The following is a 26,350-nucleotide window of genomic DNA, read 5'->3' on the forward strand; positions in this document are numbered from 1 at the left end:
TGATTAACTTGTTAATTAATAATTTCATTTCCTTTAACGTATTTCACCATTATCTTGAATAGTTTTAAAAATATATAACTCCTTTAAGTCTATATTTTCTCTCCATCCTTATGCCTATATGGAAATTTAAAAATTATAAACACACACATATATAATATATTATATATATTTCATATATGTATATATATATATAATATTTTTTTCTTGGAGGAATGGGAATTCTCACACAAAAAAGGTTTCAGGATCCAGTGATGCATATACACCATGGATACAATTAATAGTGGCCAACTCCACTGGGCTATGAGCTTTGTGGGGAAATTTATAAACGGGAGAGTGATGAAGGTTTTATCTACAAATTCTCAGTCCATATGTTTTCAATTTATTCAATATCTCATGACAACCATTTAAGTTTCGTTTTCTTGGCAGATTCTGTTGATGACATTGTTTCCATTTGTCATAGATGCATACCATATTTTTCCACTCTGAATCACAATAACTCTTGAAAAATTTCACACAAACCTTTTCACTGGTAATCAACGATAATCTTACACCGATCAATCACAGGGAACTTAAAATGAAAATATGAATATCTACATATCCCAAGAAGCTCCCCATCCAAGGATGAATGTACTATAGATGATAATGCAAGGCCTAGAGGAAATATTAGTGAAGTACTTAAGCAATATGAAGAAGGATTTCATCCTCAGTCAGAGATCGAGGGAGTTTCATAGAGGAGGTGGCAATGAAGTCACAGGGAGAGACTATTAAGAAGGTAGAATAGAAAGTTTGGAGTCATGTCAAGCAAAGGGTAAATTTTTGCTGAAGCACTGACTCCAGAAGAATACATTCAGTAAGGAAAAAAAAAGAACTATAGCACCATACGCTAACTTGATACAAGAGATACACAGGAAGTACGTGCAGACTGGTCTTCCGAGAGAAGATGTGCAAATGGATTGTAACTGTAGCAAACACCACACTGAAATATATAGAGGCAGACAGACACGCACACACGCACACACACACACACACACACACACACACACACACACACACACACAGAGAGAGAGAGAGAGAGAGAGAGAGAGAGAGAGAGAGAGAGAGAGAGAGAGAGAGAGAGTGTGTTGTGTTAACAGTTTCCTCAGAGAGTGAAGCATTCCACCCTACAGGAAAGGTTCTTAAGCATTAGGCCTCTCCCTGTCAGAATGAGCAACAAAAGCTGAGTGTCCCTCTCAGAAGAACAGAGGCAAGCTGAAAAGAAGACTTTCAGACAAGCAGAGATGCTAAGTCTCTCAGACCAGACTACCTTCCTGGAAGAAGCAGAAACGAGCCGCACAGCCTGGAAGAGGTTTAGACCAACTGAAGGACCTGAAAAGGACACTCAAACTTGTTGAGCTGCCTGCAGACTGTGCAGTGTGCTCCAGGTTCCCAGATTTGTGAGTTGTCACCCATGCTGGGCTTTGGTGAGGCAGCTGTCTTTGAGTCATTTCTGCTCCTGTAAATCACTCAAATAAATCTTATTGGTTTACCAACTTGTACTTTGGTGGTAACTGTGCTCTAATATGTTGTAGGATACTTATCTGGGGTGAGTAGATGTGTGTGTTACATCTCATCTCCTCAAGAACAGCTTTGTCTCACACACAGACACACACATAGACATACACACAGATACACAGACATACACACACACTTAGGGGTGTGTATACAAGGCTTGGACCATAGTCAAAGCTCTACTTACTTTCATCAGTACACACACACACACAGAGGTGGAGTATTGTTTTGGATAGCCTCTCACCAAGCTATCAGCTCATTGTTTCAGCTGAGTTTGCTTCCACCTATCCCCACAATGCTAGGGTTGCAGCCACATGTAAATATACCTGGCTTTTTACATGTGTGTTGAAGCGTCAAACTAAGGTCCTAATGCTGTATAACAGGTCATTTTTACAACCTCAGCCATTTCCCTAGGTCCTGTTCAATTTACAGGCAATGGCAGGCTGTACCCCCTTCCATTTTCTTCACAGGAAACACAGACAGGGTGGCATAGATACTTGTGCTTTGTACCACTTATCTCTTTTTGGTTCTTATTCCTTGTTTGCAGGCTGCTTTATAGACACTGAATCAACAAGCTTCCTTGGCTTCCTTCCAAATGGGATCTGCCCAAAGAGGGAAGGCAGGGAGACTGGTCAGGTCTTTACTCCCCAGTTCCATCTCTGTGGGTTACATTAATATGTTAATTTTGCATCACAGTAACCACCATACTTAAGCAATTTAAAGAAGGAAAGATTAATTTTGGCTCATGGTCGTGAAAAGTTTTCAGCCCACCACCATGGGGAAAGCATAGCACAACTCAACTCACGAGAGGAGAAATATGTGTTGGGGCTGCTCATAGGCTGGAACAGGAATCAGGGATCGTGCAGGAAACAAGGGTTGAACAACACTCAAAAAGACTGACCTTGTGACCTACTTCCTTCCATCAGTTAGACCCTAACTCCAAAAGTTTCCACAGTTTGCCAAGATATCACTAACAGCTGGGAACAAGACTTCAGGACATGAGTTTGTAGGTGCATTTGAAATTCAAACCAGAACAATGAAGCTGTTTGCTTCCCTCAAGATCAGCTCTCTCTCTCTCTCTCTCTCTCTCTCTCTCTCTCTCTCTCTCTCTCTCTCTCTCTCTGGTTTTGATAAGCTCTCCCTCCTCTTCATTTTGGGACTGCTGGTGATTTGAAAATATCCTTTTGCATGTTTCATGTCTGTGGTGAATCAACCCATACAAGTCTAAGCAGTTAAAAGAAAGTTGGGAACAACAGGGAGTAGGTACCTGGGGCCTTACACTGTCCTTACAACCTCCACTTGAAACCAGCTTCTTTGAGATGACTGGAATGAGTCATGAGATGAAGATGGTCTAATTCTTTCCTTTGCTTGTTACATCTCATTTCTGCTGACTCAAAAGGCCAGATCAGACCAGATTCCTGGGCAGCTTTGCTGGTACCAAAGACCAGGGCCAGGGAAGTTGCCTGTCCTGGCTAATGCAAGGAGGTTTTATAGACCTTAGCAGAGAGGGTGATGGCATGTCAGTCAGGAGTTGGGACTGTGACCAAGTATGGTCAAAAGTTAAGGCCCTATGTAGGCACTTGGGTCAGCTTGCTATGTCCAGAAGGTAAGTTGCATAGGCTGCCAAAAACTGCTAAAGCGCCATTCCATTCCTCAGAGTTTGTTCAATGCAGGTGGGGTTGGGACCTGGGACTGGGCAAGGCAGGGGTGGGGTGGGAGACGGGGTTTCCGTGGGGCAAGCAGTGGTTCCAGCCGAACACTAAGGTCAGCTGGTCCCATGACCCATCTCTAATCTCGAGATTCCACTTCTATCAGGGGCTGCACATGTGCTTCAAAGTGGATTTGATGTCTTGAACAATCTTCCAGTCATGAAGATAAAACATGAGTTGATTAAGTAACTTTATCTAGAATGAATCTATTAGGTCAAAACATGTTTAAGGGGATTGTATTAAAAACCATCCATTCATTTTCTTCTTTGTCAGTTTCATATATATGTATTATGTATTCTGATCACCCTCATCCTTGTCAGTGTCCCTCGCTGTCCTCAGTGTCCCTTCCTCCTTACAGGCTTCTGTCTCAATCCCAAGTCTTTATTCTTTGCCTATGATCCACAGAGTTAAGTTGGAGCCATTTGTGTGACCCTGAGCTTGGATTAAGTTGGAACTATTTATGTGACCCTGGGCTTTAAACTAGCCACTGGGACCTGGTATTTCATACCCATAGACAACCAGCAGTTACTTTGGTTTCATATTTAAAAATCATATATATCAGGTATGATGAGGCAGACTGAAAAGTACTACCTTTCAAGAAAAGAAAAATATTTCTTCAGTTTAAGTCTCTCCCAACTGAGCTATTTTGGCTTAAGAAAATTATTATTATTGTTGTTGTTATTATTATTTGTTTTTTTTTTGAGGCAGGGTTTCTCTGTGTAGCCCTGGCTGAAGAAAATTATTTCTTAAGAAATATCACTGAATAAGCACCTCAAAAGGTGAAAAAACTGTTATATAATAAAAAATATTCTTAGGAACTGGGGTAAAATCTCAGTAGGTTAAATGCTTGCTGCACAAACAAAGGGACCTGAATTCAGTTCCCAGAACTGCCCAACACACACACACACACACACACACACACACACACACACATTTACACACACATACACACACACACATTTACACACACATACACACACGCGCACACACACATACACATACACACACACACATACACACACACACACACACACGCACACACAAACACACACACATGCCCATGCATGCTTGCAATCTCCACGCAGGGGAGATAGATGCAGGTGGATCTCTGAGGCACGCTGGCCACCTAACCTACTTGGCTAGCTCCTGACCAGTGAGAGAGTCTGTCTTAGAAAACAAGAAAGGCAACACCCTGAACATATTACCTTAGATTGCCCTCTGGCCTGAACAAAACACAGGCATGCATGCATGGCTATACATGTATGTACATGCATAAATATGAACATGTACATACATGTATTAACACACGTAAGTAAAATTTCTCTAAATTTTCTCATCTAATTGCTATTATTTCTGGTTGTTCTCATCTTGAGGTTGCTTTCAGCTCTTGCCTATATTAATAAAAGCTCTTATCCCATCTATCCAAGCTCCGTGTCAGGTCAGAAATGTTAAAATAAACACAAAAAGACAAGTCGGGGCCTTGGCAGAGCTGCTTCATGGTTTTGTGCAAAAAGACACATTTAAATGCCAGAAAGAATAATGTTCACAGATAAAAATGTGACAAGAAACATACTTACTAGGGTGCATTTAACCTACTGACATCCAACTGATCTCTGGCTTCAAAGCATGGCACCTTCCCCCAATCCTACAGAACATCCAATCTAACAGGGTGATTTTCAGACCTTTTGATTTGGACATTTCTTTAAGGCAAAACTCTAAAGTCAGAGCAGTGTGTTGAATCCTTACTTCCAAAACACACCATTAAACACCAGCTTTCTCAACCTTGAGATATGATTTAGCTATTGTCTGTCAAGTTCAGGTGCTTCATCTCCTGTCACAGTCTACATTTTTATTTTCTGCTTTACATGAATGTAAAGGGCACTGCCAGCCAGCTCTGAGCTCATCAAACCCCTGACAACACAAATCATGCCAGATATAAATATTTTCATTGTCAAAGCAAATGTTCCCCAAAATCACAAACTCTGATGCCTTTTCAAATTGATTTGGAACAGATACAATGTACCGAAATTGAAAAGATAAAGGGAAAAAAATCAAAACACTTCCTAGAAAATAAACAAAGGAAAGGACCAGATCAACAACAGTATCCTAAGGTATGAGAGACCTTTAACGCGAGCCAGGTTCCCAGCCACAGACCTCCTCTTTCCAAGAACCTTTTAAGGAAATGGTCCTCTCTTTTTTTCATGGCACTGCTTTCTTTTATGATGACCCCACAAAAGGTCAGTCTAGTAACAAAAGTTAATTCTATGTCCAGTCGCCATTTGTCCACTTTACTCTCAATGTATACTTTACCTAAGAACCCTATGAAGATATTCTGTAACACGTTCCTACCCTTTGAAACTAGTATTTTAATTAGCATACAAAAATAATGGGTTTCATTATCATGTATGTGTTCATGTATGCAAATCATTGTCACTTGAGCATGCTTGTCTTATTCCACTGGTCCCTTTCTTTTCCCAAGTATCTCCCCCATACATGTACAACTTCTAGCTACTGCGTTTGAGGAAAAAAAAAAACCATCATATTTTTCCTTCCTTCCCTAATGTCTCCCCTCATATTTCCTTCTTATACATTATATTCAACAGATCTATAGTCAACATTAGACTCTGGGGAAACACTAAAAGCATTTTGTTTTATACCAAGGAGAAGCCAAAGATATGTCTACTCCTTCAGTATTGTACTTGGAGTCTTAGCTAGAGCAATATGGCAAGAGAAGTAAATATGTAGGAAAGGAACCAGTCAAAATATCTTTATTTACATATGACATGATCCTATACATGAAAGACCCCAAAGACTATCAGACATTTCTTACAAACCCATTCAGCAAAGTCAGGATACAAAAAATTAGCATCTTTTGTTGATACCAACAGTGAATGTGCTGAGAAAGAAATGAGGAAAACAGTCCCCCCTCAAATTAGGAAAACAATCACAGTATATAAACTGAGAAAATATTTGAATAGACCTAAGGCATAAGGAGAAAGAGCTGAACCATGAAAACACTGAGCATTCTGCAACTCTTCAGAAAATATCCATTTCCTTCACCAGCATTAGAACTCAGTATCTGATCCCAATCACTGTCCTCCAGTCCACCCACAAGCACTGGCCTTAGGTTAACACTCCTGCGAGGCTGGCTACCTTCCAGGTGATTTATGAAACCTAGGCACCAAGCCTCATTCTGCACTGGGTGGTTTTATTTATTTTATTGTTTGCCTAGGATGCAATTATGCCCCTGTCATCCTCTCCAACAAGAAGAAGATAATTCAATGTCTATTTAAACTGAAACTTTCAGTTCTAAACATTGACCAATAAACATAAGCATTTGCAACTATCAAATAAGTAGTTTGTGCACTGCATGGTGTGTGTCCCAGCTATATTAAGTTTCCTTTAGAGTTCGTGAGATAAAACTGCCAGAATGGTTTTGTTTTTATTTTCTTTTAAATCTTTTAGTTAATTAATTTTTGGCTTTTCAAGACAGGGGTTCTCTGTGAAGCCCTGGCTATCCTAGAAGTCACTCTTTAGACAAGGTTAGCCTCAAACTCACAGAGATCTGTCTGCTTCTACCTCCTGAATGCTGGAAGTAAAGGGATGTGCACTGCACCTAGTCTGGTTTTGTTTTTCTTTAAAATCAGAGCAACCAAGTAACCTAGATAGAAACTTTCTATGAAAAAATGATTCCCAAATAATTTTTAAAAGAGCATCCAAAAACTGCATAGCTAAATTGTCTCAATCTCACATGCAATAATGATTTTTCTATATAGAAAAATTATGTGTATATGAGTGTTTGGTGTGTGTGTGTGTGTGTACACGCGTGCGTGTTTGTGAGTAAGTGACATGGTAGAAAACATGTTCGAATATATTAGCAAGGGTAAAACTATAACATACAAATGAATTGGTGCAGATGGGTAAAAGACTTCAGAGGAGGAAGAGTGGCAGAGCCCAAACAGTCCAACTCTAGAGAAGGATCTGCCAGGAATAACAAATGTCTATAATTTCAGCCCTAGCATTTTTTTGCACACAAGTGGCTTTTCATTTCTCTTGAATTCACAACAAGGAAATCACTTTCAAACACAATTTTCTATGCGTTTGCATTTCCCCCAACTCTAATATCTTAGCCAACAGTAAAAGCTGTGAAATAGAAACAAGTCAGCAAGAGAAGATACCAAAGTCTGGCAATGAGTGGCCCCCAAAGGCACTATGCCCTTCACAAATTAAGGAGGTGCTCCTGGCAGGAGGAGAGGGCAGGGCTGATTCTGGTATAAGACTCACAAAGCACAGCTCAGCATTTCCGGACAGAAGGGAGGATTCTTAGCCAGAAAGATGCCCCTAGGAAGATTAATTATTGATTTTCTTATAAATCATCGAAGGGGATTGTTGTTTGTTTTCCTTCCCAGGATGATAAACGTCTGATTTTACTTTTGTTAAAATGGATTCCTTCTGCTTTGGTGCAGTTAAATGAAGACCAAGTGAAGAGTCTTAGATGAGGGATTTTCCAGCATGGTAGGCAGGTGGGTCACTGTGTTCAACTGACCTTCATGGGGTACCAAGGGATAAGATCTCAAGCAACTTCCTGGGGTCCTGAAGGACTCTAATGGGCCCAGGCATGGCAACCATGGTTCTGGACGTCTTTTCCCTTCTCCCCTATTCCCTCTGCCTTGGTAAACCATTAGATTATATTCCTAAAGTTACTCACCAAGGTCTAGTTCCTTAATTGGCTACATTCTCCCACCTGAGGCTGACCACCGAGGTTCAGCTATCAAAGTATTGAAGTCCAGTGATCAAAAGTCCCCCTTTTGGCCACCTTAATTAACATGCCCAATCAAAATTAAACACCTTATCCTAGCATGGTCTTTTCCTTTTTTCTTTCCAAACTGCCATTTGTCTATGGGCCAAGTCTGCCTCTTCTTTATATAGAGGCAGTCCTTTCTCTCCCACCCCTACCCTACCTTCTTGTTCCTTTTCCCTTCTCCCTTCCCCTCTATCTCCTGTCTTTGTCTCTTATTCCCTGCCCTTTGACCCAGTGGGACAAATAAATCACCTTTGTGCAGAGAACTTGATCTTAGGGTGTCTTGTGCCAATTCTAATCTCTTCAAGTCCTAGAGTTGTAAGACATGTTTTATGAAGGGAAATTTACAAACTTTATGGAAAAAGAATAACATTATTTGGACATAATCATATTTGTCCAGAGTAGTTTCAAGGCCTGTGATTACTGCTGTATGTCCCATATCACAGAGCCTAAGGTCCAGAAGCCCAGCTTTGACAATGAACATCATCCATCATCATGGAAGCAACATGGCAGCTTACCTTCCTGCCCCCAGTGTTGATGCGAAGAGGTGTCAGAAAGGGGTCGAAGATCATGTGACTGGTCTCTATGTTGACAGGGGACTGACGCTTCCCCACAGAGCAAAGATTCCAAGCTGAGTTCACCAATCCCCAGAAAGAAGGAACTAGGAATAAAATGAAATTGTCGAATTAGGCTGGGTGGAAGGGTCAGGGGAACAGTGTGTTAAAAGACAATCTAAGTTACAAGGTGGTAAAATAAAGAGTGCCATGTGACATTCCAACAAGGTAGGGAGACCTCAACTTGTCACCATGGTATTTTCCCAGGCCTCCACATTGGTTGATTTCTCCAATATTATAGTCATGGTCCCTGAAGGTCAGATTTTGTCACTTCATGCACAATTATCCTGCAGCCTCCTTTTTTAGGGATTCATGTTTTGGTACGAATAGTATCTTTTAAGTTATATTCTCTTTGCCACATGCTCAAAGCACAGCAAGTATTTAACAACTCCAGAATGGATGCTCTATTCCCCTCCTGAGCAGGAATGATGTGAGAATCAACAGAATCCAGTCTTGAAGGTATACGCAGGTTATCAAAGTGTCATTTGACATATACATGGTGTTTTTCTATGGGTTGTCAAGACCAAACTGAGGGAATGGTTTATTTTTATGACCTCCCCCCTCCCCCCAGTCAAAACTAGACAGGAGCTTGGCACTGTGATTCTATCTTTGTTTGGTTCAGCATTGTGTGATTAACCTAATGTTCCAGCAACTAAAGAATGTGATCATTTGAGAGACAGGAAAAAAAATCACATTAAATACAGTGTGCAAAGATGCAAAGGAAACCTGTCCGTTCACTTTCAGTGTCACTGTAAAACACCTATTAGTATAGTTTTTACAAGATTTCTGGTCTTAGTTCCTTGTATTTAACAGTTAGAGAAGTAATAGGAGGACTTATCACTTAAGAGTTTATGTTTACAAAGAAACTCTACTGTTAACATTTACTGGCATGTCAGTATTTTCACTAAGAAAAAATAGTATAGAAACCATGTGACTCCTCCTTCGCTCCCTGTGATTATTTGGCCATTCATCCACTAATCTATCCATAGTATATGTAGTAAGCTCCTACCATTGTCTTCTACCTTAGTTTAGGTTGACTATCAAGGAAAGAATAAAAGGATTGGGGGATGCTGTGATACTATAGAAGAAGGATATCCAGCTCTGCCTTAGAGGAGTAGAGCCAGAGAGTGTTTATTGATGAACACTACAATCATGTCACAATCCTCGTAGAGGCACTTACCATCTCAGATAGTCTAGTTGAATACAGCTGTTAACTTACAGCAGCCATTGTGCCTGCCCAGATCACAGTGGCTAAAATCCAAAGCTGGAGAGGAATCTGGGAAGCACTAGCCAAATAGTTGTATCTCTCTGAACAATTTGATCAACGGAGTGTTTAGTCCCATTCAAACCCCAAATTCAACGACCTTATTATTAGTTCTAGTCAACACTGGGCAGGAGCAGATTCCCAGACAGATACTTCAACACCAATGTGTGATGAGATTCATATCTAATTTGGCTTTATCTATTCTAAGGAGCCTCTGGAGGCTCTGCTCCCTTTACAAAGTTTGAATTGGCTTCCTCAACATGAGGACTTTTCAATATGGCAGCAATAGCCAGAAGGAGAAAGGGAGGGAAATGAAGAGGAAGAAGAGCAAGAGGAGAATCAAGAAAACTTACTTGTGGATTTCTCCTTCCTTGCTACTCCCATTTCTTATTGTATAAAGTATGTTATCACTGAAAATTGCTTAACGTGTTTACAAGATATTACGTCCTAGAAAAACTATAATATTTAATGAAGTTCTTGCATTAAAAATGTACTGTCATCCTCAGTGTTTCTCAAGCCTTGGCTGTGGGGATTGTAGATATTGGAGTGGGTACACCACCGTAAGTTGTTCTTTACACTTTGAGCAGCTGTGCCAGCTGTGGCTCTTTGTAGTAGTCTACATCTGCAGCGAAGCAAAGCTTTTTTGATGGTATGAAAGCTATACTTCTCTGTGGGCAGAAGACTAAGTATTTAGAATGAAGTCAGGAATTGCCATGGTTTAGTGAAAGGGCAATGGTGGGTTGTTCGCTAGTATCTATGATCTCACTAGGATGGAGAATTAGCTAGTTTTCCATTACTAGGCCTGGTTTCCCTCCTGTTGCATGGGACTCATGTCCAATTAGACAGCTGTTGTTTATTGCCAAGGTATGAGTACCACTTTTGCACCTGTGGAAATGTCTTGCCTGCTGGTAATAGTAGTTCATAGGTATCACTTTTGGGCAGGGGATAGTAATTGCTTCTCTCCCTGGACAGCTTGCATAGCACCTTCTGGTATGATGAGAGAGAGAATCTGCAGAGAAGGAGCTTCAGGATTTCCTCCAGCTCAAATTCTCTGGATCATGTGTCCAAGTGCATGGTGCCTTCCATAATTTGAGACTTACTTTCAACTTCTGGGATGCTACCAAGGACAATAGCAATAACTTAAATTGCTTTGGGGAGTCTCTTGGAATCCCCTGATCAACAACTTGAAAGGGGGTTGGTTTCTCATGGCTAATGATCAGTTTCTGCAAGATAGTCCATGGCTTTGAGGGCAAGCATTATTTCCAAAATGTTACAACGTCATTGAAACTACATACACACACACACACATACACACACACACACACACACACACACAGAGAGAGAGAGAGAGAGAGAGAGAGAGAGAGAGAGAGAGAGAGAGAAAGAGAGAGGTGTAATATAGATGTGTGTGTATGCACACTTTATATGTGTTACATACAATTTTAAGTAAACATAAAACAATATGATTCCCTATGACTTTTCAAACATCCTAGTGTTTTTTATCCTTTTCTATTCCCAATTAAAGGCCTCTTTTTCCATTTCATAGATATTTCACCTACAATAGTAGGATTTGGTGATATGTAGGTATTATCTTCTCTAGGACTCCCCACCATGGTTTCATTTTACCTTCCTGGTTTCAGTGGTTACTCCAGTATATAAAGTCTTTGATAATCAAGACATACATCTATAGGATGTGTGTGTGTATGTGAGTGTGTGTGTGTGTGTGTGTGTGTGTGTGTGTGTGTGTGCCTGTGTGTATTTTCTTCTTTGTAAGGCAGCTGCATGATAAACATAGTTACAGCTGGTGCACATTGCATTTCATCTACTCCCATGAAAATCATTAACAAAAATAATCCCAACCCCATAAACAGTCTGTAAGGCTGCCTTTGTATGACACCATCGGTGAGCAGATGCTGCCATGCCTTGCTAATAAACTCCATACCCAAAAAGTCCCCCCACAAAAAACACAAACAGCAAAAACTTTATGAGAACATCTGCCTTTGCTTTTACTGGGTACTGTTCTTTATGACAGTTTCAAGGCTTTATGTCCCCTCTTCACCATCAAGGCCCCTGTCTCTCATTCTAACCACCTGCTTAGGAATCAGAGAATAACCGAGAAACAATGTCCTTTGCTTATTGTGTCCCACATTGGCTCAATACCTCAAAGGGTACTGAGTTTACTCATGACTACATGGCTAGTTTTGAAATCAGCCATAATATTTTTTTGGGGGTGGGGATTAGGAGCCACCTAAGAGATCATTTTACCTTTATACATCCATGGCATAGAAGCCACAGAGTAGAGAGTAAAGCACCCCACCTGACATCAGACTTCCAGGCAGAGGCTAGAGAGCATAGAGCAAAGACCTGAATCAGCTCTGAAGACTCCTTTAGCCACGAAAGCTACACTTCCCCAAAAGTATTTCTATACAAGGCTCCTGTCAGGTTCAGGGGATCATGTCCAGGGAAGTTCAGAGTTAATTACCACCCTGACCCTTGCAAGACTTGTGCTTCTGTTTCTCTTCTGATAATTCAGGAATAGCATCAATGTCTATTTTGCAGTTTAAGCAAATATCTAAGGCAAAGGTCTAATTGAAACTACATCAAAATTTAACTATGTCAGATAAAGGCAGGATTTGAAAGCAACTGAATAACTTTGGGATAACACAGCCAGAATGGTCTTGGAGGAAATCAAATATGTTGAGGTCAGGGTATGTGGTGTGCTTTTGGGTTTTCTTTTTAGAGCCTCAGGAAGATGTGATGGAAAACATGGGTGCAGAATGCTGCTCTAGAGGCTGGAGAGATGGCTCAGAGGATAAGAGCACACGCTGCTGTTACAGAGGACTTGTGTTTAGATCTCAGTACCCAAGTTCACAATTGTCTGTAATTCTGGATTTAGACTAATCAAATGGTACCCTCTTCTGGCTTCTGTGGACACTGCACTTTAATGTTCACACACACACACACACACACACACACACACACACAAAATAAAAATAAAGTTTATATTGCTCTAGCTAATGTGCTTTTGGCTTGGATAGACTGGCTCAGATTTTGCCTCCCACCCCATAGCAGGAGAAGTCAATGATTGCTATTAGAGGTAACGTGAACACTGAAGAATTAAAATGTAGAAGCCATTACAAGGACCTTGAGTGACAGATGGGCAAGAGAGAGATCTTAAAAAGCAACACAAGGGAAATACTTTAGGATGGAGGCTTGGAGAACAGGAGAACAGGACGGATGCTCCATGAAGCTTAGGAGTGAACTGGCTGGTTTTAGGGGTGCAGAACTAGGTCAATCCCATGAGCCAGGATGCAAGGTTTGGGTTTATGCAGAGTCCTCAGGTATGCCAATGGTTCTAGTCATCCTCAATAGCATCATCCTTCGGGCTTATAGACACCCATGACACCTTCAGAAACAGGTAGAGTTGTAGAATGTAGAAGGATTTGTTCTTGTTTTTCAAATGTTGAAATCTTGTTGAATTCTTCCACTCTCATTCACCATGGCTGTTTCAATAAATCAAGATTTAAACTTTTTTCCTAAAGAGAAGATAATGACTCGTCTGCTACTGTTGTCTTCTAGTTTGACCAATACAACTTGGTGTGGGGAAAATGTAAATGAAATGAAATTGAGTGAGAACCGTTTTCATTAATTAATAGTCAACTAGTCTGAAAATGTTGGAATTCCATCATCCTTGGCATCTCTCACATACTCTTCTAATTTACATATAAACTAGAACACACAACAGACCTGAATATCTTTGCAAATTAATTTTCACAGAGACCAAACAGAGGAACTTAACTGCTGCATCAAAACTATGCATTTATCTTGCCAAAATATTTCCCCCGTGGCAACACTGTCATTCTTCCCATGAACTACAAACCCCCAATGGTCCCTTGGTTTCATGTGCAGTGGGCTGTGGAAAATGTAGAGATGCTCTGATTTCAAATGCTTAAGTCATGAACCTTGGCAAGATCAAAGCAAAACCTATGAACATCTGTTCAAACCACTGAAACAATAAGGATCCAGTTTAACCTGTTAATATCGCTTGACAACTCCTAAACAAACATACTGAATATCTTAGCAAAACAAAAAAATTTTCATCAGAGTGGCTTTGTCTAGCAACTGACAGAAGCAAACACAAAGACCCACAGCCAAACCTTAGGCAGAGCTTAGGGAATCCTGCAGAAGACAGGGAGGATGGATTGTGGGAGTCAGAGATATCAAGGATATTACTAGAAATTGGCCCACAGAATCAACTAACTAGGGCTCATAGGGGCTCATAGAAACTGAACTGAAATTAGAAAACCTGCATGGATCTGACCTAGATCCTCTGCATATGTTATGGTTGTGTAGCTTGATGTTCTTGTGAGACTTCTAACATTGGGAGCAGGGGCTTCCACTGACTCTTTTGTTTGCTTTGGGGGCCATTTTCCTTTTACTGGGTTGCTTCCTCCAGCCTCAATATGAGGGGATGCCTCTAGTCTTATTAAAACCTGATGTGCCATGCTTGGTTGATATCAAAGCCTGGGAGGCCTGCCCTTTTCTGGAAGGAAACAGACAAGGAGTGGATCTTGGGTTGAGGGGAGATAGGGGGAGACTGGGAGGAGAGGAAGCTGGGAAACTGATGCTGAGAAGACATATTTGAGGGGATAGAGAAAGAAAGAAACAAACAAACAAAAACAAATGTAGATCCAGAGAGCAAGAGATCAGCAGAACATACTGATACTGAAAGTTAAAATTTGCTTTCACAGAACTTGCATCCTGAAGAAGATATTCTAAGTCCATGCTGTCCTGCCTATTGATGTGTCTAGATCCAGCAGAATTTGTAGAGATGCTGTAATGGGCAGTGTCAGACCCCTGTAGCCAACTTATACGGTTCCTATGCACTTGCTAAACCTTACAGAAGCAAGATAAACTGAATTTAAAAGTGCTGACTGTCAGTCTTTGGCATTTCAGATATTAAGCTTCACACACTGGGAATTTACTGAACAAATATTTGGAAGACCCTCTATGTGCTACAGAGTGTCTTTATTTCTGGTTTGTTGGAAGTGAATGAAACAGATATGGCTTCTGTTATCATGAAGCCTTTGGTATAGTAGGGGCATAAGTGCTAAGTTTTGATGTGTTTACCTATGTTATTAAAATTAAGAGACAATTAAGTTGGTAGTGAGTTATAGAATAAAGCTGTAATGGGAGACATAGCCTAAGCAGAGCTTAAGGAGAGCTAAGACAATATTTTCTTTCTTTCTTTCTTTCTTTTTTTTTAAATAATAAACTAAACCCCAAATTTTGGCCAAATGAAGACAATACAGTTCTGGGAAATGATTACTGAAAATCATACCAACCAGACCTTTGAGAAACTGGAACAATTGTTTCAGAAGAATTTCAGAGGAGTGTGCCTAAGACAGAAGATGGAAAAAAGGGTTTTAGGGAGCTAGATGAGTTCAAGGAACAGAAGAAGCCATGGACTTGAACTTGGTAACCCAGATGAGAAGAAAGAACAGACCGAACAGGGCTGGTTAGGTTAGAAGAACACATGACTGGGTCCTCTTCAGGCCCCATTAAAGAGTTTGCATCTGACTCCTATGTCACTGGAACCCACCAAGAGACAGTAAAGTACAATGCTCTAAGCTGATTTATGAGTGAGAGCCATGAATTTGCTTTGGCTGGAAGAAAGCCAAGAGTAAGCGTAATTGTTCTTGGGGTAGTCTGAGAAGGAAAAACTGAGTCTCAAATGACAGTTGGAGCATAGTTTGTTGTTGTTTGTTTAATCTTATCTCATGTGTTCAAGTTCTATCTGAAAGGCAAAATGAATAGAATGCTTTAAAAACTATTCTCTTTAGCATATGTGCCAATAAAATAGCATGTTCTGCAGATTCAGACAGGGCTTTATACTTTGGATTTGAAGCAAGGAAGAGACTTGGCTAAGACAATCTTTCCCCCTTCTTCCCCCAAGTAATAAACTAGGCCTCCAACTTTTTGGCTAAAGGAAAGCAAATACAATTTTGGGGAAAGACGACTGGCACAAAACATGCTTACGATGAATTCAATCCACAAATGAAGCCTTCTACTTCAGTGGCAATCCCTACTTCCTGGGTACAAACATATGGATACTTTTAAAATGAGAGCTCCCATCTCACTCTTCTTCTCTCAGCAGTGCTGATTTACTGTACCTTCTGCAGCTTTCAATTGTAATAAATCCATGCCCTGAGTTGTCATTAATGAGCATGGTTAAAATATCCATTGTTTCAGGCCTTTGCCCTCTTCTGATTCCAGATTTATTTCATGGAGGGTATTGGCCCTGGTAATAACCTCTTCGCTGCAGGCTTCTTTCTCCATGGTTTGGACTCAGGTTCATGGCACATGAGAGCTATGCATTTTCTCTTGTGGGAAGCTCAGAGGAGTTGCATTTATTCTATTTAGCACATAATCATTAATTTGTGCATTCATTAAAGAAATTAATGGGCCATCTCTAATGAATCAAGGCTAGAGAGATAAATCAAATGCCCCCAAGACAAGCTAGTAAATAGTTATAACAAAACCACACTAAGTATTATAATGGAGGTATGTGCACATTAAAGCTTAAATACAGAGAGGGGATTCCTTTTCTCTTCTCGTAGCACACATAGCACCTTCCAGCACATGAAATATAGCCAGGAGGTATGAAACTTCCAGGTGAGTAACAACGTGATTTCTCCATGTTCTGCAATTGAAATATGTGGTGTCCAGCAATAGGGTCTTACCATTACACTCTGGAGGGGAACCAAGAGGAATAACAATAGCCTGTAATATTTAGGGCCTCACTGGCTCCACTGATCAGCAAATTGAAAATTATATAGCCCATTTCTGGAGTTTCTATTTTTTTAAGTGTGAAGTACCTACTTGGGATGTTGAGCCTGACCCCACATTGTATGGTAACTTTATTAAACAGTTATTAATATATGCATATAACTTATAACTTGTAGAGCAGAAGGTTTCTATAAGTCTTTGAAAAAGCCTTTAGTGTTAGTTATCCTTCTTTATATTCTTTCCTTTACCACACCCTCCCAACCCCATGCAATTTAACTCCTATTCAACTGTTGCTCTTTAACTCTTTATACCATTTGGTTCTGTCTCTGCTTTTTTGAAAGTCCCTCCACTCAAGATACATCATATAAAAATTTCAAAAGCCAATAAAGCCATTGTGTTCAAAAGATACAGAGAGGTGAGCAAACCAACTCAAACTCTTTCTTCTAGTGTTTGGCTATATATGCCTTCGTTTTGGAAGGGCTTTGTTGTAAGATGGAAACTTTTCAGAACTAACAGCTGGCATTGTGTTTTACTAGAGACAGAATGCCATTAAACTGGTAGTATATAAGCCATGGGGTCTTCTGACTCATCCAACTTTAGAGAAATATTATCTATGTCCTCCCCATGGAACCATGAGTATGTGGCTAAGATTCTACAGCCATAACTTCTCAAAGTCTCCAAAGCAGAATGGTAACTACTCCGTGTGGTCTTGGGGAAGACCAAGAGCGTGTCAATAAAACGCTGGGCACACCATTTGGTTCTATGGCAACTATTTAGAAACTGCTGGAAAAGGGGCCAAGGGAAGGGATACTGGGAATTCAGCATATTGATCATACTTTCATAGTGACCTTTGGGTAGAAAGAAACATGGCTAAAAATATGGATAGGAGGGTAAGAAGAGGCAACTTTCAGATGCCCATGTAACCCATCTGGACTTCAAAGGGAGTTCTGTAGAGAGCCTAGGTAATATGTTGCTCTCTTAGTTTCAATGAGGCATATGATGTTTTCCTTGAATCTCTAGCTTTCAACATCTAGACCGATGGATGCGTGAGCAAAGACTCATGCACGAGAATTTTAATTCCAGAGTGAAAATCATCTCAGTTTGTCATTTGGAAGATGTCAGCATAATGCTTTTACATCAGCCTTCACCTCCCATTTATGCTTGATTCTGGTATCATAATTGACCTACATCCCCAAGAATACATCAATGGAGAGTGAAGAGAAACAGAGGGGGAGGAAGCTGTCATCTACTGATCAAACACTATTTAATTAGTTCTGTGCTAGAAACCTGATGTATCTTGCTTACACCTGCCCCATGCTTAGAAATTCCATAGTGAAACTCACTAATTTGCATGCTAACTTAATTTTTAAGACATCAACATAATGCCTATATGTAATATGAGAAGCTGCAGGAGAAACTGCAGGAAATGGCAGGGGACCATGCTCTTTTTAGTAGTGACATGCATGAGTGGTGGGTTAGGTGGCATTCCTCTTACTCACTCTGATTATATGCACACACCCAAATGCACAGACATAGCCTAAAAGGTTTTCCTTGTCTCGAGTAACATTATTCCATCAGGTTTGCTCCACATTAATGCTAAGAGAGCTGCTCCTTGTATTTAAGGGTATCTAGACTACCCATCATTTGAGAGGTCTTTATATTTTGCAACCATTCTCTCAATGAAAGACATTAACATTATTTCTATCTTATTTTAGCATTCTATTCAATGCTGTGATAAATATATTCTCCTTTTGTAGTGGTGCTTTCATTTCAGTGGGAAAGATTTTTAAAGGTAGTGTTGTTTTGTCAAAGTACCCACATACTGTATTTTAGCAGATGTGTCAGGGCACATTTAAAAGCTCTGGCCTTGGCTTTAACTACACAGCCAGGCTGCACGGTGTGTCCATCTCCTCACTATACATAGCCCTCCATGGATGCTAGTCACTATTTTTGGTAACAAGGCAGTAAAAATGGAATCTTGTTGATTTAATTTGCATCCTCTAACTAGTACTAAAATTAAGTACATTCTCATATGCTCAGTGGCTATTTGCAACTCTCTTCTGACTCTGCCCTTCCCATTTTTTTCTCTGACTCATTTGGTTTTTATATCAGTTTTTAGCTGCCATTTGCCTTGTGGAGCTATAAATCCGTGTCATGTATTATAAATATTTTTTGTATTCTTTTATTTGGCTGTTAACCTTTTCCTTTGGTATTTTGTTATGTAGATAGATTTTTATAGGATTGAATTTATTGATTTGGGTTTTCTCTTTTCTCCAAGATGTCCTATTCAACCATAGAGCATATTACAAATTTCCTCAAATGTTTATAAAATAGTTTTATTAGTACTCTACATTTGATTGTTAAAATAAACCAGGGACGAGTGCCATTGATATTTTATGTAGAAGATGTATATAGAGTCTGTGCTGGCTTGTTTTTTTTTTTTTTAATTGACACAAACTAGGGCTATCGAGGAAAAGGGAACCTCAACTGAGGAAAGGCCTATTAGCAATTCTCTGCACCATTTTCTTGATCAATGATTGGGAGGGCCCAGGCCACTGTGGGTAATGACAGTTCTGGTACCTGGTACTAGATTGTGTAAGAGAGCAGGATGAGCAAGCCATGGGAAGCAAGCCAGCAAGCTGCATTTCTTTCTGGTCTCTGTTTCAGTTCCTGTCTTGAGTTCCTGCCCTGACTTCCCTCAATGATGAACTGGGATGTAAAACTGTAATCAGAAAGAAAACCTTTCTTCTCTAAGTTACTTTTGTTCATGGGAAAGTAGGTAAACAATGCCAAAAAACATTTACTTATTTATTTATCTAGCACGTATATGCATATGTATGTGTATAAACAATCTGTGTGTGCACATGTGAAGGGCATATGAATACATATGCATGTGAATGAGGAGGTCAGAGTTGGACACCAGGCATTTCCTCATTCTCCATTATGTATTGATGCAAGTTCTCTTACATGAACCCACAACTCACTGATTTGGCTAACCTACCTAGTTATCTTGCTCTGAGAATCTCCTGTCTCAACCTCCTATGTGTTGGCATTATAGACCAGCCACCATGGCCTCCTGGTAATTGTGTGAGTGCTGAGAATCTAATTTATAACACATTTGTGCAGAAAGCATCTCCCCAGGTCCCAGAAGCAAGTTATATGTTATTTACTTTGATCTTTCTACGACTTTCTATTTGTATAACATTCTGTCAGTGCTCTGTTGTTTGAGTATAATAATATTTATATACTTTATCATCTTAGTCTTCCTGGTGAGGATTTCTTGCTTTAGTCCTCTGGTAGCATTACAGTATCCCAGATACCTGACCTCCAGGGAAACCTGCCAAGTTTGGTGATTTTAGGAGCCTTGAAGAACTGCAGTGTTCCTGAGAGCCAAAACCTTACCAAGCCTTTTCCTGTAATTTAGATATTTATATAGTTGAATAACACCTGATAGAGGACAATGCCAGCTCCTTTCCTCAAAGGACTATTTAAGAAAAATTTCATTCCTAGAGACATTGTCTCTAATATAGAACACACATCAGAGAAGCGTTGTGGCTGGCTCTTTGGTAGATGGTGCAGTGAGACAGAACAGCCAACATTGTGAACCGAACTCACCTCCTGATTTACTGAGCATTCACTCTGTGTTGGATACTGCCCTAAGTATTTGTATATATGCTCTCATTTAATAATCTCTAAGGTAGACTTTGTTATTGTGTTGCTTCTTTCAGGTCCTATGGGAATCTGAGATACACAGATATTAAGTAACTTCTCCAGTATATACAGAAACTGGCAAGAGGCAGAGTCAAGATGAAAATCTGGCTCTTGATCTCTTGCTCTTATCCACTGTGTAATGCTTGTAATGCTTCCTATCTATCCTTCTGACTTGATTGGCATCAACTGATTTCTTTCTTTCTAACATCAGTTGCCTAATAAATAAAATATAACATTTTAATGAATATGTTTATCTTTCAAGGCCATAGTTTTTCGGCTTTTGCTAAATCAATAAAATTACCAACAGATATAATCAGGAGACACAAACTCAGAGCAACAAACACCTCTAATCCTCTGGTTCTTGTAATCTTCCTTTTCTTCTTTCCCAATGATCATTGAGCCTTGGGTGCTAGAGTTGTATTGTGGATGGGTCAGTTGGAACTGGATCCACAGCTCTGCATTTGGATTAGTTGTGCTTTACTGAAATGCAGGAAGCTACACCCAGAAAGTCTCCCTAACATGGCTGCCTAAACATAAGCTGAACAAGGACAACAGCAAGAGACATTCTAATGTGAACGAAGGCCTTAGCCTTACACAGAGAACTGCAGGCAAGTAAGGAATGCTGAGAGTGGGAGAGACTTCCTCAGAAGAGCACACAGTTATGAAATAACAAATAGTCAGCCTAGAAAACATACATTAAAATAACATTATACAGATTAAGTAGGTTATGAACATAAGTGTACTTACATGTATGTTAGAACAATTAATGAAAAACAAGGCCATGGATTTGAAAGAGAGCAAGAAGGGGTATATGGAAATGTTTGGAAGGAGAAAAGGGAAGGAAAGAGTGATGTTAGTATATTAACATTTCAAAAATTTAAAGAAATAATTTAAACAAAGTTATCAACAGAAATCATAGCCAGTTCAATCTACTGATTGAGTCATGGGTTATGGGGTAGACTGGAAAGACTATGTAGCTTTGTATACAATTTCTTATCACAATGATCCAAGAAAACGATCATTGATCATTGAAAACTGCTTGTGATATTTTTCTATGAGAAGCTCAGAGAGTTGAGTAACTCATAAAAGAACACTAGGCTACTGTGTAGCTGAACTGTCAACTTAAACATAGGTTAAATTTATATCCTCATCTTACTCCTTGTGTTGTACAGTCACAGCATAGACTAAGCTGCCTCCTCTTTCTCCTAACATTATTCTTTCTCAGAATCAAGGTCACTGGGAATGGCAATTAAAGAATCACATCTATAATTCCAGCCTGGGCTATACAGTGAGACTCTTGACAGGTAATAAATGAGACTCTTAATAAATACAAGAGAATCTTGACAAAACTAAATAATAAACAAATACATGCCAGTAAATCAGGTGGTTTGTTTTTGAGAGTTTCCCCAAATGGAGAGTAGGCATTAAACTTTTGTGATTTTTGTCTCTGGCTTAAAATTTAGCCTAATGATTATGTTAAGCCTTATCCGATTACATTTTGTAATTTCTCTTGTCCTGTATAATTACTGATGCTTCAGATATTATCTGAAATTAGTTTATTGAAGCTGGGAGTAATAACCACAATGAGAATCATATTTCAAAGTGCATTCATGTAGTAGCTCATTAACTCATTATCTCCACCCACTCAATGTGAAGAAAATGACTAGGCTGATGCTCTTTCTAACCACATGCCCCACTTGGCGTTTCCACAGCGGCTGGAGCCTCTTGGCCTCTAGGAGCTCATACTAGTAACGCTGGAGTCATCTGGAATGTGAGAAATAAATACCAGATAAAAATAACAGAGCGGCTGAAAACAGGTGATTTTCAGGCACTGGAAGTTCTAAAAGTTGAGTGTGAGAGGGTACTAGGGAATGGTTTCCTACAAATCCAAACATCTGGCAAACTTTAAAAATCTTACAAAATACAAGGTTATCTTAGAGGACATCACCCTCGATCTATTTGTGTCACTAAACATTTCATTTCTGACACTCTCCAAACAGGCATAAATGTCAAAATTGGGCAAATGACGGAAGGGTAAATAATGCAAGTCTTATTGCCCAGATGCATGTTGTAATGATCGGCTGAGTCCTGCCTCACAGCCCATTTCAGCAGTGAGTATTTCAAGTTTTGCCATGTGCCATTCCCTTCACATTTGTGTGGTCCTACAGATGCGTCCAGCTGTTCCAGTTTGCCTTGAGACTGACATGTATTGATGTCACTTTTATTTTTATCACTTGCAACATTAACAGAGCTTAGTTATCTTCATGGGGCATCAGAAGACACAATCTTCTTGCCATTATAGAGTCTTGGAGCCCAAACAGAATGCATTCAGTCACTAAATTGGGAATCAAACCAAGCAAGTGATTTCAACAAATCTTTTACTGAAGGCTGAATTGTCTGATAAGGATGCGACATATTTTCTATTGAGATATAGCTTTTACCATGTAGTATATTTACTTTTTACTTGTCTTTATAACTTTATTATTTAACTGTTATATAATAATATTTCATATTATTCTTCAAATAAATTGCAACCATTTACTGTAGACTTTTTTGTTTTGTTTTAAGATAAGGTCTGACTCTGTAGCTCAGAATAATTTGGAATTGACTATGTAGCCCATGTTAATCTTAAACTTGTATCAATTCTCCTATCTTAGCGCTCTTGATGCTAGGACTACAGGCATAACCTGTTTACTGCTCTAATCGGAAGCATGAACCTGAGAGAGTGGAGCCAAAGAAACAAGGTGGACTAAAAACTCATTCCATAGCCAACTTTATTCAGAGCATCAGACAATATATTATCTGAAGGTTAAGAATATTTGCCCAAGTAAAGTATACATATCACAAGGACAAACTCCACATGGCACAAACATGTTTTTTTCCATAGAGGCATATAAATAAACAAAAAGAGCCAGTTGTAATGAATACTGTAAAGTGAACTCTCTCCTATCCACTACATCTGGGCATGAAAGCACATTTCAAGAACACCCATGATATGGGGGAACCGATATTACAAGACTCTTGTCCTGTTTACTTGGAATTTAATCAAACTCTCAGAAATCTTCTCATAAGGCTTTGCTCATAGGCTGTATTTGGACAACAATCCACAATGCTAGGATTTCCATTCCCTCAACCTGTGTCTGTATGTGCCAGTGTGGAAGCCAGAGGTCAGCGATGGGTATCTTCTTCTATCACTCTGTGAGTGTGGAGATATCTCTCAACAGAACCTGGTTCTCACTGATTCTTGCCAAGTTCCTTCTGAGCTCTGGGAATTCTCTTGTCTCTCCATACCTCAGCATACTTTACATGCATGCTGGGGACGTGAACTTAGCTCTCAAGTCTTTCCCAGCAAGGATTTTATTAACTCAGTCATTCACCTCAGATCTCTGACTTCTAGGTGTTTTTTTTCCAAGACAGGGTTTCTCTATGCTACCTTAGCTGTCATGGCACTTGCTCTGTAGACTAGGCTGGCCCCAAACTCACAGAGATCTGCCTACCCCTGCCTCTGTGTGCTAGGATTAAAGACATGTGCCACCACCATTCAGCTATGCTACATATTATTAATGCCAAAATCTGTGTGATACTAAAATTCTTTAGCTTGGAATACTTCTTGAGTTGTTTCCTACTTCCATGTACCTTAGTGCTTTTAGAATTTCCTTAAGGTCCCAGCTCCAGGGTCAGCTTTTCACTAGAGGGATAGCAGAGTTGGATAGTCAGTACCACAGCTGAAAATCAGTGGAGATCTGGGGTCTACAAAAGACTTAGGGTATAGAAAATGTCAGGAATAGGTTACGCTAGACCCATGTTCCTTCCTTGTTCTAGAGCTTTGGTTTGATACCAGCATTATATTCCCTGTTTCTATTCTGATGCTTAGCACAGAGTAATAACACTGTTTTTTAAGGGAAGGTGAGTATAAAGGAAGGTAGCTGAGGAAGCATGACCATATTGACTGCTTTTCCAGGGCTTAACGGGATGCCATCTTTCAGTACAATTTTTGGGATGAATAGACAGGCTTTCTCTTGTTCCAGCTCAATTCCTCAAGTGCTGCAATCTGTTCATATCTACGTGGGTGCCTGTGCTTTCATTCTTTGCATTTACTACCTTCCTTATCACATCTACTTTAAGTTGCAAGTGCATTGCTAAGTCATGGTTTACTTAGTGTTTGTGTCCTCACTCTGGATTCCCGAGGCACTGATTAGATGCTAGTCAGTTTGAACTGAATCTGCATGGCTCTATTAGCCAGTGTTTCCTAAATGCGTGAGTACCATTTCCTAGGTAGAATCAAGGTCCTCATAATCAATCAGTACAACCTTGGACCTGACTCTAGGACTGGAGCTCTGAAAGGTGTTTCATGAGGTGGTTGAATAAGGTTAATTCTCTCTAAGAAGCTTTTCAAAGGAAAGGTTTTTGTATTCAAAATGACACACACAGGGAAATGGACACTGTGAAGTTTTTTGTCCTCATCACTGGGTATCCAAATATATTTAACTCCAAGGAATACCCTTCAATGTTACCAACATGCAAACCCTCCTGTAGTTCATGGTTTGGAAGACACTGCTCCAGTTGGCTTTACAGATATAAATTCCACAGATATGAGGAGAAAGACCATTTCCACAATTGACCAATCACAGCAAGCTTTTCTTAAAGGTGCACTCAGGAGTAGAAAATCAGCTGTTTCAGTCTAAGTCAGGATTTGTGAGAGGAGCATTAGACATGGAGAAGATAAGCTTTTCATAGTTCAGGGGTAAGGAGAGATTTGGCAGGCAAACAGGCAAGGTTACAGAAGCAGAGCATAAATATAAGTTGGTCCTAACAACCTTTTGAAACAAAGGCATGATTGCAAGGTGGTCCTAAGGTAGTCATAACAACAGGTGGTCATAATAATCTTCTGAAACGAAGGCATGGTTGGCATTTCTTGGAACAGACAGTGCAGAACCATTTGTAATTAAGGTTATAGGTGGGGCATAGACCAATCCTTGAGAAACAGAGGTTTAATCATAAAAAGGAATGAACTCTAGTTTGTCTCTACTATAAGGTGGATTTCAAGCCTAAAATGGAGGCAGGCTGGTTCATCAATATGTCTTACCTTTCAGGGTGTAGGTTAAGATTCCTCAAAGAATCTCTCTCTCTCTCTCTCTCTCTCTCTCTCTCTCTCTCTCTCTCTCTCTCTCTCTCTCTCTCTCTCCCACTTTATTCCTTATTCCCTGCAGTAGAATCATTTATCTATCTGTAATCCTTGGACATTTCCTCAATTCCAGTAGTCACACTGTGTTGAAATTTTGTACATATTTTTCTCTCCAACAAGAACAGATACTAGTCATAAGTATAGTGTTGATTATATAGTAGATTCGAGGCTAGTACCACTTAACTTATAAAAGAAGGATGAAAAATGTTTTTACCATGATATGCTTTTGTGGAAGAAGAAACAAAGAGTGCAGAGTGGGAAGACTGTCATCATATTGAGCCGCTTGCTGTGTGAAAGGCACAGTGGTAGGTAGCCATTTATTTGCTCAGCCTGTCTGATCATTGCCTCCGGGTGACATGGGAAGAAAGGACTGATCCCAGCGATTTGTTGTTTATCTATGTTATAAAGTATTCATATGAAGGAACAGTGTGGGTTTGATGGCATTTTGAGCAAGGCAAGAGAACGGTGGATTCATCCTTAATTCAACTCATGCCTTCTGAATTCTGTCCTACTTTCAGTGTCATTCCAAATACAAAACCTTTTCCTTTGAAAGCTTCTTGTTCAATCAACTCTTCCACCATCTTTCACAGGTATTGTGCCCTGAAATTAAGTTCTGTCCTGTACTGAAACTCCTGGTTTGAGGAACTTAGGAAAGGACACCAAGGCATTTGCTAAGCAGTGAATTAATGGGGTGAGACTTGCTATGGACAGTAGGAGTGTGAACAGACT

At 39.8% G+C, this 26,350-nt stretch overlaps 1 protein-coding gene across 4 annotated transcripts in view; it reads right to left on the reverse strand.

Annotated features, from left to right (window-relative positions):
• Positions 1-26,350, reverse strand: part of Ca10 (carbonic anhydrase 10 (inactive)) — a 526,692-nt gene that overhangs the window by 299,384 nt on the left and 200,958 nt on the right. For all 4 annotated transcript variants that reach the window (XM_085829668.1, XM_021177199.3, XM_029484237.2 and 1 more), the window contains one exon: positions 8,577-8,719. In XM_085829668.1, coding sequence (XP_085685794.1) covers positions 8,577-8,719 — 143 coding nt within the window. The remainder of the gene's footprint in view (positions 1-8,576; positions 8,720-26,350) is intronic.

Source organism: Mus caroli, unplaced genomic scaffold (genome assembly GCF_978045245.1).
Source record: "Mus caroli unplaced genomic scaffold, Mus_caroli_1 scaffold_13, whole genome shotgun sequence".
NCBI classification, from domain to species: Eukaryota; Metazoa; Chordata; class Mammalia; order Rodentia; family Muridae; genus Mus; species Mus caroli.